Source organism: Dendrobates tinctorius, unplaced genomic scaffold, assembly GCF_039654945.1.
Source record: "Dendrobates tinctorius isolate UK_male_01 unplaced genomic scaffold, ASM3965494v1 ptg000116l, whole genome shotgun sequence".
Taxonomy (NCBI): domain Eukaryota; kingdom Metazoa; phylum Chordata; class Amphibia; order Anura; family Dendrobatidae; genus Dendrobates; species Dendrobates tinctorius.
The window spans coordinates 44306026-44319227 of record NW_027361784.1 but is presented as its reverse complement, the minus strand read 5'-3'; the positions used below and the strand labels follow the sequence as shown (position 1 = coordinate 44319227).

At 41.5% G+C, this 13202-nt stretch overlaps 1 protein-coding gene across 1 annotated transcript in view; it reads left to right on the top strand.

Annotated features, from left to right (window-relative positions):
• Positions 1-13202, top strand: part of COL22A1 (collagen type XXII alpha 1 chain) — a 608111-nt gene that overhangs the window by 398072 nt on the left and 196837 nt on the right. Inside the window, exons 24-25 of the mRNA XM_073590381.1 lie at positions 6568-6621; positions 11234-11287. Coding sequence (XP_073446482.1) covers positions 6568-6621; positions 11234-11287 — 108 coding nt within the window. The remainder of the gene's footprint in view (positions 1-6567; positions 6622-11233; positions 11288-13202) is intronic.

The following is a 13202-nucleotide window of genomic DNA, read 5'->3' as shown; positions in this document are numbered from 1 at the left end:
GTAATTGGAATCACTGAAACTTGGTGGGACAATACACATGATTGGAATACAAGACTAGAAGGATACAACTTATTTGCAAGAAACAGACTTGATAAACGAGGAGGGGGTGTCGCATTGTATGTTCGAAACGCGTATATCTGCACAGAGATTGAAGCTTCAGAGACTGGGAGTTCTGTGGAAACTGTTTGGGTAAGAATACAAGGACAGAACAATGGAAAGGACACCATTGTAGGCATTTACTACAGGCCGCCTGTGCAAGCCGAAGATATAGATGAACTCTTTATGCATCAGATGGCCAAGTTCTCCAAAAAATATGACATAGTTGTCATGGGAGATTTCAACTATCCAGACATTTGTTGGGAATCTCTCTCAGGCAAAACTAACAGGTCAAGGAAATTCTTATCCTCTCTTGCTGACAACTTTATCTTCCAAAAGGTAAGGGAGAAAACAAGGGGAACTGCTACCTTGGATCTAATCCTTATAAACAGGGAGGAAATGGTTGAGGAGGTAAAAGTGGCTGGGACCCTAGGAGGTAGCGACCATGCTATTTTAGAATTTTGGATAACTAGAGGTGGAAGACCTGTGAAGACTCAGACGTCAAGGTTAGATTTCAGAAAGGCAGATTTTAAGGGATTCAGAAAGAGAATTGGAGGGATCCAATGGCTGGATATCCTTAAAGACAAAAATGTCCAGGAAGGATGGGAAATCTTGAAAAATGAAATTCTCAAAGCACAGTTGTTAACAATTCCGAAAAGAGGGAAGAATAGGAAGCATTTAAGGAAAACAGGATGGATGAACACAGAACTTAAGCACATGCTAAAAAGGAAGAAAAAAATGTTTATAAAATGGAAAGAGGGAGGCATATCTAAAGAAGAATATAATGCTGTCTGCAGAACCTGCAGGGCACAAATCAGATTAGCTAAAGCTGAAAATGAACTGAGGCTTGCAAGAGATGTCAAAAGCAATAATAAAGGATTTTGGGGATATGTCAAAAGTAAAAGAAAAGTCAAAGATGCTATAGGATTTTTACAGGATGAAAATGATGAAATGGTAAGACAGGATGTTGAGAAGGCTGAACTTTTAAATTCCTATTTTGCATCTGTTTTCTCTCAGAAAGGAAATGCAACATCAACTGTTATTCACTGTCCTATTATGGGAATAGAAGAATCCAGGATATCTATAAACAGAAAGATAGTGAGGAAACACTTAGCTAACCTAAATGAATTCAAGTCTCCAGGTCCAGATGAATTACACCCCAGAGTACTGAAGGAGATAGCAGAAGAAATTTTTGAACCCCTCTCCATAATCTTTGAAAATTCTTGGAGAACAGGAGAAGTGCCAGAAGACTGGAGAAGAGCAAATGTTGTTCCTATCTTCAAAAAGGGGAAGAAGGTGGACCCAGGCAACTATAGGCCGGTGAGTCTGACTTCTATACCAGGAAAGATCTTTGAACAAATTATTAAACAACATGTATGTCAATACCTGGATAAGAATGAAGTGATTAAACAGAGTCAGCATGGGTTTCTAACTAATAAGTCATGTCAGACTAACTTAATTTCCTTCTATGACGGTATCACTGATTGGGTGGATCAAGGAAATGCTGTAGATATAGTATATCTTGACTTCAGCAAAGCATTTGACAAAGTCTCTCATACAATCCTTATTGAAAAAATGACTAAGTATGGAATGGACAAGGCAACTGTTAGGTGGATTCATAACTGGCTTAGTGATCGGACCCAAAGAGTGGTCGTAAATGGCTGCACATCCAGTTGGAAGAATGTCTCAAGTGGGGTACCACAGGGCTCTGTCCTGGGCCCTGTATTGTTCAACATCTTTATCAACGATTTAGATGAAGGAATTGAGGGTAAACTGATTAAATTTGCTGATGACACAAAGCTAGGAGGGATAGCTAATACTAGAGAAGAGAGAGAGAGGATTCAAAAAGATTTAAATAAACTGGAGAAGTGGGCAGCAACTAACAGAATGGTTTTTAACAGGGAGAAATGCAAAGTACTACATCTGGGCAATAAAAATGAAAAAAGCATATATAGAATGGGAGGAATAGGGCTAAGTGACAGCACATGTGAAAAAGACTTGGGTATACTAATAGATCACAGACTGAATATGAGTCAACAGTGTGATGCAGCAGCAAAAAAGGCAAATGCAATTCTAGGATGTATTAACAGAAGCATACAGTCTAGATCACGTGAAGTCATTATTTCCCTCTACTCCTCTTTGGTCAGACCTCATCTGGAATATTGTGTCCAGTTTTGGGCACCACATTTTAAAAAAGACATCAACAAACTGGAGCAAGTTCAGAAAAGAGCGACCAGAATGGTGACCGGTCTGCAAACCCTGTCTTATGAGGAAAGGTTGCAGGATTTGGGAATGTTTAGTTTGCAAAAGAGAAGACTGAGAGGAGACTTAATAGCTGTCTACAAATATCTAAAGGGCTGTCACATTGTAGAAGGATCAACTTTATTCTCATTTGCACAAGGAAAGACTAGAAGCAATGGGATGAAACTGAATGGGAAGAGACACAGATTAGATATTAGAAAAAACTTTTTGACAGTTAGAGTGATCAATGAGTGGAACAGGCTGCCACGAGAAGTGGTGAGTTCTCCTTCAATGGAAGTCTTCAAACAGAGGCTGGACAGACATCTGACTGGGATGATTTAGCGAATCCTGCTTTGAGCAGGGGGTTGGACCAGATGGCCCAGGAGGTCCCTTCCAACTCTACGATTCTATGATTCTCTTACTAGATACTCCTATATACACACTCTGGCCGGCACTATTATATGTAGACTATGGCTGTCACTATCGTACATACACTGCTGTTGGCACTGTTCTATTCATACTCTTACTAGATACTCCCATATACACACTCTGGCCGGCACTATTATATGTAGACTATGGCAGTCACTATCGTACATACACTACTGTTGGCACTGTTCTATTCATACTCTTACTAGATACTCCTATATACACACTCTGGCCGGCACTATTATATGTAGACTATGGCTGTCACTATCGTACATACACTGCTGTTGGCACTGTTCTATTCATACTCTTACTAGATACTCCTATATACACACTCTGGCCGGCACTATTATATGTAGACTATGGCAGTCACTATCGTACATACACTACTGTTGGCACTGTTCTATTCATACTCTTACTAGATACTCCTATATACACACTCTGGCCGGCACTATTATATGTAGACTATGTCAGTCACTATCGTACATACACTACTGTTGGCACTGTTCTATTCATACTCTTACTAGATACTCCTATATACACACTCTGGCCGGCACTATTATATGTAGACTATGGCAGTCACTATCGTACATACACTACTGTTGGCACTGTTCTATTCATACTCTTACTAGATACTCCTATATACACACTCTGGCCGGCACTATTATATGTAGACTATGGCAGTCACTATCGTACATACACTACTGTTGGCACTGTTCTATTCATACTCTTACTAGATACTCCCATATACACACTCTGGCCGGCACTATTATATGTAGACTATGGCAGTCACTATCGTACATACACTACTGTTGACACTGTTCTATTCATACTCTTACTAGATACTACCATATACACACTCTGGCCGGCACTATTATATGTAGACTATGGCAGTCACTATCGTACATACACTGCTGTTGGCACTGTTCTATTCATACTCTTACTAGATACTCCTGTATTCACACTCTGGCCGGCACTATTGGATGTAGACTATGGCTGTCACTATCGTACATACACTACTGTTGGCACTGTTCTATTCATACTCTTACTAGATACTCCTATATACACACTCTGGCCGGCACTATTATATGTAGACTATGGCAGTCACTATCGTACATACACTACTGTTGGCACTGTTCTATTCATACTCTTATTAGATACTCCTGTATTCACACTCTGGCCGGCACTATAGTATTCACACCCCGCTGAGCCCCCATGTGTATACCCATCATCATCTAGCCGTGCCGCACATTGATTCTATTTCTTCCATGTAATTCCCAGACAGTTACATGTTACACGTTCATTAACATCTTGCACCACCTGAGCTGCAGTAACCATATCTTTCCTAATGAATCCTCGGGGTTATTGTGTCTCGTCGTCCTCACGCTCAACAGATAAGACAAATGAATTTGCATCCAGCTACTGAAGTGGATGGCGCTGCAGCCTCTCGTCTCGGAGGTTGTCGTAGCCATTACTTTTCGCACAAGTTCTCTGCACATTGAGTGATATTTTCGCTGCGGCAGAGACGGGCGGATCTGACGGCTGGTAATGGGCCGTACCACTTCATTCAGCCCTCAGCTGCTTTTTGGCACTACAGTAATGAATGCCATTACAGGATGTATCACCGGCCTCCTAATGAGGATCCTTAGCACATAACTGTGCCCCATCTGTACGTCACAAGGAGACGGCGACGGTTTAGGAACCGCTGTCCATATCTACGTTCTAATTCAATTTTCATTACAGCAGAAGCCGACTGTGACGAACAGCGTGGCCGGTGCCACCAATACGTCACGATCCCACAACTGACACGGCTATGTCAGCGGACGGAGGGACGCCATGCACTGCCGGCACACGGCTATCACAGGCACAGTGGGTGCTTATCTTACTTATCCCACCGCTGGCATCATGTGGCAAAAACACAGCAAGCTAATCTTGCTCTAACAATTTACCGCAGGGGGGTATTTTGGATGCCCCACCACTGCTAACAACCTTCTAAGAACTGCAGGGATTGATGTATATCTCACTTTCTCAGTTTCACTTTGGAACTCGCAGTTCTCCGGTGCCCCCCTTACCCTCAGGTCAGTCAGGGAACTGCACCTAGGATAATTAGTTGCCGGACGGGCTGCTTGTTGTGCTCGGCCAATTAGACTACTGCAGTAAGGGAATTATCAATGCTGTGGCCTCAACCACTCATCCAGCAATATAAGACCCTTCCGGACTGCCAACCAGCCTAACCAACCGCACACACCACACTGCCACCAGCCATGGTTTACTTAAGCAAAGAGTTAATTAAGAGGGTCCATGGCAAACACCCAAATTAGTAGCGATTATCTAACAAAGGCGCATAGTTCGTTTCTTAGAGCATGGAGGCAGACTGAATAATTTTATCATTTATTCCCCAAATGGGCAGTAATTACATATATAAAAGTTGTTATAAAGTTGAGACATCAAATATGTACAATGCAGTATAAAACAAAAGGATTAGAAGGCAGAAAGGTAACACTTACATGTGCTTAGGTGGTATTAGGCAGACCATGTGGCTCGGGGCATGGGCCGCAACCAAACATCCCAAGACATGGGGTAGGTCTGTTCAGCATCAGAACTCCAGCTCCAACTGACTGGAATTTGGTAGGGAATACCTTATATCCTAGGGTCTGTAACCTCACGAAATGGGCGGTCTGGTGAGGTCCAACCCCCCCTTTCTCTAAGTTATGATTTGGCTACAAAACTTAGAATAACTATATCTAAACGAGAAAAGCCCGTATTAACACACATAGGGCATCATTGTGATTTATCGAATAGAATCCAATAGCACCAAGCATGCCATAATTAAGGCATTCCATTTGGGAGCAATTCATATCTCAATTTCTGAAGGTCCGAGAACCTCGCAGGAGCCACCGTAGTGAATCTGGGTCCACTCAGATCACAGAAATGTCCGTTTAATTTTTCTGCCGTGACCGGGGCCCATGCTAGCTTAGTTTAATATCTCTCATACTTTTCATTCGGCCTGTCTGAGAACAAAAGAAATGCTTTCTCTTTAGCTGTGCTGGGGGGGGGAGGAGAAGGCTTCGAGAGGAAATGCCCGGTATCAGGTTTCAGATGCAGGCAGAGAGCTGTACACCCACAGCTGCTAAGGGGGGCACAAGGATGGGGCTGCAAAAGCTGACAGACTACTTTCTCATAGAATGGAGGATTCTAGAAGATTACAGAAAACTTTATAGACATTTTACATTACACCGACAGATTAGAAGAATAAACCTAATGCTGAAATCCCGTTATCATTGTCCCGTGCCCTCCAGACGATCCGTCTTTTCTATCTTGTGAAAAATATATGTCCCCTTATATTCCAGGCGATTGGGAAGTATATTTACTGTACATGAAATTGACACTTATTTTTGTGCGAAATTCTTTTTTTTTTTTAGATTTACAGATATGCCTTTTCTTACGTTTTATTGCATTTTTTTTTTAAAGGCTGTACATTCTCAGAACCTCTGTAAGTCTGCAGTTCACATTGTGACCACTGGGTGGACACAGACGCATTCTATAATCATCTCCTGACAGAGTGTCGCAAAATCTAATGTCCTCTAATGGCCAAGCGGCAGAGTAAATGCAGACGTACCCACCATAGGGAACTTCCGACTTCTGCACCTAAATGTTGTGAAATGTATACGGGATCACCTTGAGGATTAGCTGCTCTGTTGGCCGTCGCCTCCTGCCACGGACTCTTCTCAGAACCTGTTTAAGAGGATTTTGCTGCTTTCATGACGGTTTCACTGGTCAAGCTCTATTTTTTTTTTTTTTTTACAGGGTGATAAAGGAGAGGACGGTTTACCAGGTGTGGATGGCGATCAGGGGCCGGAGGTGAGTGACAAGCCATAAGGATTATAAGTGGGGAAAATGAGTATTTGATCCACTGCCGATTTTGCAAGTTTTCCCTTCTAGAAAGAACGTAGAGGTCTGTAATTTTTATCATAGGGTACGCTTCACCTGTGAGAGATAGAATCTAAAAATATAAAACAGAAAATCACAATGTATCATTTTTACATAATTAATTTGCATTTTATTGCATGAAATAAGTATTTGATCACCAACCAACCGGCAATAATTGTCTCTCACAGACCTGTTAGAGTTTATTTTAAAAAGCCTCCTGCTCTGCACTCATTACCTGTATTAATTGCTCCTGTAAGAACTCTATACTGTATAAAAGACACCTGTCCACACACTCAATTAACCTCTCCACCATGGCCAAGACCAAAGAGCTGCCTAAGGACAACAGGGACAAAATTGTAGACCAGCACAAGGCTGGGATGGGGCTGTAGGACAATAGACAAGCAGCTTGGCGAGAAGACAACTGTTGGCACAATTGGTAGAAACACAAAACGCCTGTCAATCTTCCTCGGTCTTGGGCTCCATTCAAGATCTCGCCTCATGGGGTTAGGATGATTCTGAGGAAGGTCAGGAATCGGCTCAGCACTACACAGGAGGATCTGGTCAATGACCTGACGAGAGCTGGGACCACAGTCTCAAACATTACCATTAGGCTACTTTCACACATCAGGTTTTCGGCGTCAGGCGCGATCCGGCGTCGTGCCGGAATGCCGGATCCGGCAAATGTTTTGTAAAACCTGATGTGCCGGATCCGGTTTTCTGCCGGATCCGTCTTGTTCTTGACAGACAAAACCGGATCCGTCTCATCCGGTTCATCCGTTTTTCTATCCGTTTTTCGACGGATTACGCCGGATCTGGTTTTTAAAATTGACCCTTGTGGCCTTCCGAACGGGATTGGCTACTGGAAAACTATATATAGCATGTTCCTACAGCCCTATGTCTTGTGGGCAGAGCTACTGAGCATGCTCAGACCAAAAAAACCGGATCCGGCCACCGGATCCGGCTTTCGCCGGATCAGGCGCATTGCGGCGCTCATAGGCTTTCATTGTGTGAAAAAGACGGACGCGCCGGATCCGGCGTGTCCGGCTTTTTCGCCGGAGACAAAAAACGTTACAGTAGCCGTTTTTTCCAGACGCCGGATCGCGACACATTGCCGGATCCGGCGAAAACCGGATGAAACGCATGGCCATCCAGCACGATCCGGCGCAAATGCAAGTCAATGGGGGGGAAACCGGATCCGGCATTGCATTTCGCCGGATCCGGTTTCTGTCAAAAGCGCCGGATCGCGCCTGACGGCGAAAACCTGATGTGTGAAAGAGGCCTTAGTAACACACAACGTCATGGATTAAAATCCAGCAGGGCACACAAGGTCCCCCAGCTCATGTGTCCAGGCCTATTTGAAGTTTGCCAATGACCATTTCAATAGTAATTCTTTGGAGGAGCTGAAACTCAATTTTGCCAGTAACAGCCCGGAAACCTGAAAGATCTGGAGAAGATCTGTATGGAGGAGGGGGCCAATATCCCTGCTGCAGTGTGTGCAAACCGGGTCAAGAGCTACAGGAAACGTCTGACCTCTGTAACTGCAAACAAAGGTTTCTGGACCAAATACTAAGTTCTGTTTTTCTATAGTATCAAATACTTAGTTCATGAAATAAAATGCAAATTAATTATGTAAAAAATCCTACAATGTGATTTTTATGGATTTTATTCTTAGATTCTGTCTCTCACAGGTGAAATGTACCTACGATAAAAATGACAGACCTCTCCATTCTTTGTAGGGGGAAAACTGCAAAATTGGCAGTGGATCAAATTACTTATTTTCCCCACTTTGAGTCATCTGAAAAATATTGTAAAGTTTGCTGAATAGAAGACAGGGAGGAGGAGAGGAGGGGTATGCAGCTGCAGTTTTGATTTCCAATAAGTCCATAAGACTGCTTGCCCTGAGAGGGAATGGAGCAAATATGGATAGACGTCCGTCGGCTGAGCACAATATTACCATCTGACCAGTATGAACCCGTCCATTATTCAGACAGTACTGTAGGGAAAAAAAAATGCATTTCCATACGCAGAGAATACTTTCAATGCTTTCTTTTAGAGCAACAGCTCCATCTAGGGTTATAACATGACAATTACATTGTTTTACAATTTCTCCGGAAAGGGAAAAAATGAAAAGCTCTAAAAAAAAAAAAAAAAAAAAAAAAAGTTTAATAAAAACATTAAAAGTATTTAACAGATGGAAATAATTGTATGCCTCAATTTTACTCCATCCCATAATGAATAGGTAAAAAATAAGCTTAGTATCATTCGGTAAAACCCAGAAGTGTGAAACCATGAAAATATTTAACCCATAATGTAAGAAAAAAAATCAATTACTTTGCGGTTTTTTGTTTTTTTTTTATCTCCGCACCTTACCCCAAAAAGTGCACACAATAAACTACACACAGCTCTAATAATGGAAAAAGAAAAAAGGTCTCAGAAAATGGCGAAACAACTTTTTTTTTTTTTTTTTTTTTGTGACTTACCAAAGTCTCCTGGAGAGTCGTGTTCACAGGGCATTATTACTGAACAATAGATGTTGTAAACAGTAAGCCCCAAAATAATGGTGTTTTTTCACCATTTTCACACAACCTGGAATTTTTGTTTCAATTTTTCGGATTATTATATATAAAGGCTGGTTTCACACTTGCGCTTTTTTGCGCATGCGTTTTTTTCCCTATAGTTAACATGGGTGCGCATAGTCATGCGTTTGTACGCGTTTGTATGCGCATGCGGTTTTTTTGTAGTGTGCGCCCGGGCGCACAAAATGCATCCTGTTGCATTTTTTTGTGCGTCCGACCTGTCTCAAAAAAAAAACCGCATGCACCCGAAATTCACCCAAAAGCATATTATGGTCTATGGGAGCGCTAACGTGCGCATAGTCATGCGCACATCAGCGCAAAAAAAACCGCAAGCTTTTTTTGTAAAAACCATGCTCAAAAAACAAGAAAGCGCAAAAAAAGCAAGTGTGAAAGTAGCCTAAGTGAATGGTGTCATTCCAAACTGCCAGTCATCCTGCAAAAAAAACAAGCCCACCTACAGCAATGTGGATGGGAAAAAAAAGGTTATGGCTCATGCAAGAAGGGAGTTGGAGGGGGGGGGATAAAAGCCTAAAAAACAAACCATGCTGCTCTTATGGAATCCTTAGTGAAAGAATGCAATGAACTACATCAGTTTATCACAGCATTTGCTTATAGTCACCACTAGGGGGCACTCACTGCACGGAAATTTTAATAGGTTCTTTTAAATGGATTGTATAAGATTTGAAAGAATCCTGGCTGCATTTTTCCAAGAACAGTGCCACACCTGAACATAGCATGCGTCTGCTTTTACAGATGAGCTTGGCTAAAGAAAACGGTACTAAGCTACAATACCACAAAAGTCCTGTGAACAGGGCCGGTGCTGTTTTTCTAAGGAAGTAGCCATAATTTTCTAACACTGTGCAGCACCTCATGTCCATTGCAAGTTGTATAAACTTATATGCATATATCCCCCATGTGGTGGGCAGCATAAAATTGATAATAAACAAGTGTCTGCAGTAATGCTCCCCCATGTGGAGGGCTGCATAGAATTGATAAAAAGCAAGTGTCTGCAGTGATGCTCCCCCATGTGGAGGGCTGCATAGAATTGATAAAAAGCAAGTGTCTGCAGTGATTCTCCTCCTAATGGTGGGCTGCATAGAATTGATAAAAAGCAAGTGTCTGCAGTGATGCTCCTCCTAATGGTGGGCAGCATAAAATTGATAATAAACAAGTGTCTGCAGCGATGTTCCCCCATGTGGAGGGCTGCATAGAATTGATAAAAAGCAAGTATCTGCAGTGATGCTCCTCCTAATGGTGGGCTGCATAGAATTGATAAAAAGAAAGTGTCTGCAGTGATGCTCCTCCTAATGGTGGGCTGCATAAAATTGATAATAAACAAGTGTCTGCAGTGATGCTCCCCCATGTGGAGGGCTGCATAGAATTAATAAAAAGCAAGTGTCTGCAGTGATGCTCCTCCTAATGGTGGGCTGCATAGAATTGATAAAAAGCAAGTGTCTGCAGTGATGTTCCTCCCTGTAGTTGGCTGCATAGAATTGATAAAAGCAAGTGTCTGCAGTGATGCTCCTCCTAATGGTGGGCTGCATAGAATTGATAAAAAGCAAGTGTCTACAGTGATGTTCCTCCTAATGGTGGGCTGCATAAAATTGATAATAAACAAGTGTCTGCAGTGATGCTCCCCCATGTGGAGGGCTGCATAGGATTGATAAAATGCAAGTGTCTGCAGTGATGCTCCTCCTAATGGTGGGCTGCATAGAATTGATAAAAAGCAAGTGTCTACAGTGATGTTCCTCCTAATGGTGGGCTGCATAAAATTGATAATAAACAAGTGTCTGCAGTGATGCTCCCCCATGTGGAGGGCTGCATAGAATTGATAAAAAGCAAGTGTCTACAGTGATGTTCCTCCTAATGGTGGGCTGTATAAAATTGATAATAAGCAAGTGTCTGCTCTTATTATAACATAGGTCATACTATTACAAACTAGACCTAACATCCATGTTTTATTTTAGGGACCCCCAGGACCACCAGGACCTGCTGGACCTTTGGGGCCTCCAGGCCTCCAGGTAAGTAGATATTGAGCTTACATCTCACTGTAATGGAAGAAATCGGCAGCACATTGACCCCTCCATGGTGCGTTAAAGGTCAAGTATAAAACTCCTGTAAAGTAGAAGTTGACGTCTTACCATAGTCCCCCTCCCTCACTCATAATGTTTGCCCCCAGTACTAAAGTTACACTTAATGTGCTCAGTATTAATATCTGCAGGAGGTAGAGCTGTGCGGGGCTGTTTGTTCGGGTTCTTACACTATAAAGTTTTTTCAAGAGATTTTTGGAGAAGATCTGCTTCGAAAAACTTCTCGAAAACAGTTTTTTGGATATAATCACACTGAGTTTTTCGGATAATTTTTTAAAGAGCAAAACCTTCTCCAAAATCTGTTTGAGGAGCTCTTGGAAAACTCCTATAATTCCAACCTACAGGAAATCCACTTTTCTCCTCATAAGAGGATTCCTGAGAGATTTTTTTTTCTTTTTTAATTTTAAAAAATTCCAGGTGGGGAAAAAAAATGCGCTTGTTACTTTCCTTGTAGGAGATTCTGAAGGAAACCACTCCGATTAGACATTGTCCAATCAATGGAAAGGAAATAAAACACTTCAGGAAAGGAAAAACTTCCTCAAGTAGGAGTTTCCTGAAGCGGTTTCTGCTTGAAAACTCAATGGTTTTGAACTCTTTAAAAAAAAAAAAAAAGTGTGTGAACAGAGGCTTAAGAATGTAAGGAAAGCACTTTATATTTTTTTTGCTCTTTGCATCACAAGTTTTCTTGGTGGTTTAAAGAAGCCTGGTGTAAAAAAAAAAAAAAAAGTCCAGGTCACTTTTTTTAAAAGCAGATCCTAATCAAAAGGCGGTAAGAAACGTTTCATGAACAAAAAGCTTTCCAAAACGCTGTACAACTTCTCCTCTATAAACTCTCCGAAGAAAAAGTAGGAATGGAAGCATTTTCTGGTTAAAAAAAAAAAAGATAATAAAAACTTCAATATGAACACAGACTTGGGGTATGTGCAAACAGAAGAATTTTTACAAGTTAAACTGGCCTAAAATTGAGCAAAAAATCTCAAAACTTTGACTTCCAAAAACTTCAGAAACTCTGCAAAAGTCTCTATGAGACTTATTCAGCCTTGTGCAGACTATAATGTTTTTATCAAAAGTGCTCACTAGCACCCCCTATATAACAGATAAACAGTTCTCTTTGGATAGAAGTATACATTGTAACAGCCATATTATGTGCCCTGGAAAACCATCGGTCACCACAGTGGTCAATCGATGCCCCAAACTCCCATGCTTGCTGTATACTTCCCTGTACAGGACAGAATCTTTCCTGCTATACTCTAACACAATATAAGAGGTGACTAAGGAAAAAGATTTAAAAAACTGACATGGTGACATCATGATAACCTATGACATCACGATGCATGAAATGCCGAATATACATTACACCGCTGAAGATGGCTGCCTCTGTTCTATCCAGAAATCGACGAGGATGAAAGCTCACTTTTCTTTTTTTAATTATCTTTCTTTCTAGCATTTAAATGATAATGAGAATTACCTCTCTGATTAGCTCATTTGGCAAAGAAACGCGTAACGACCTGGACGTGATCCACTGAATGATCTGCTGTAATTCAAAGTATTTACATTAATTTAGAAATCAATAAAGCAATTATCTGAGCTCACGCTCTGCATCATGTAACAAGGCTGTTATCAATGAGCACCAAGAAAAGTAATACTGCCCCTATGTACAAGAATATAACTACTATAATACTGCCCCTATGTACAAGAATATAACTACTATAATACTGCCCCTATGTACAAGAATATAACTACTATAATACTGCTCCTATGTACAAGAATATAACTACTATAATACTGCTCCTATGTACAAGAATATATCTACTATAATACTGCCCCTATGTACAAGAATATAACT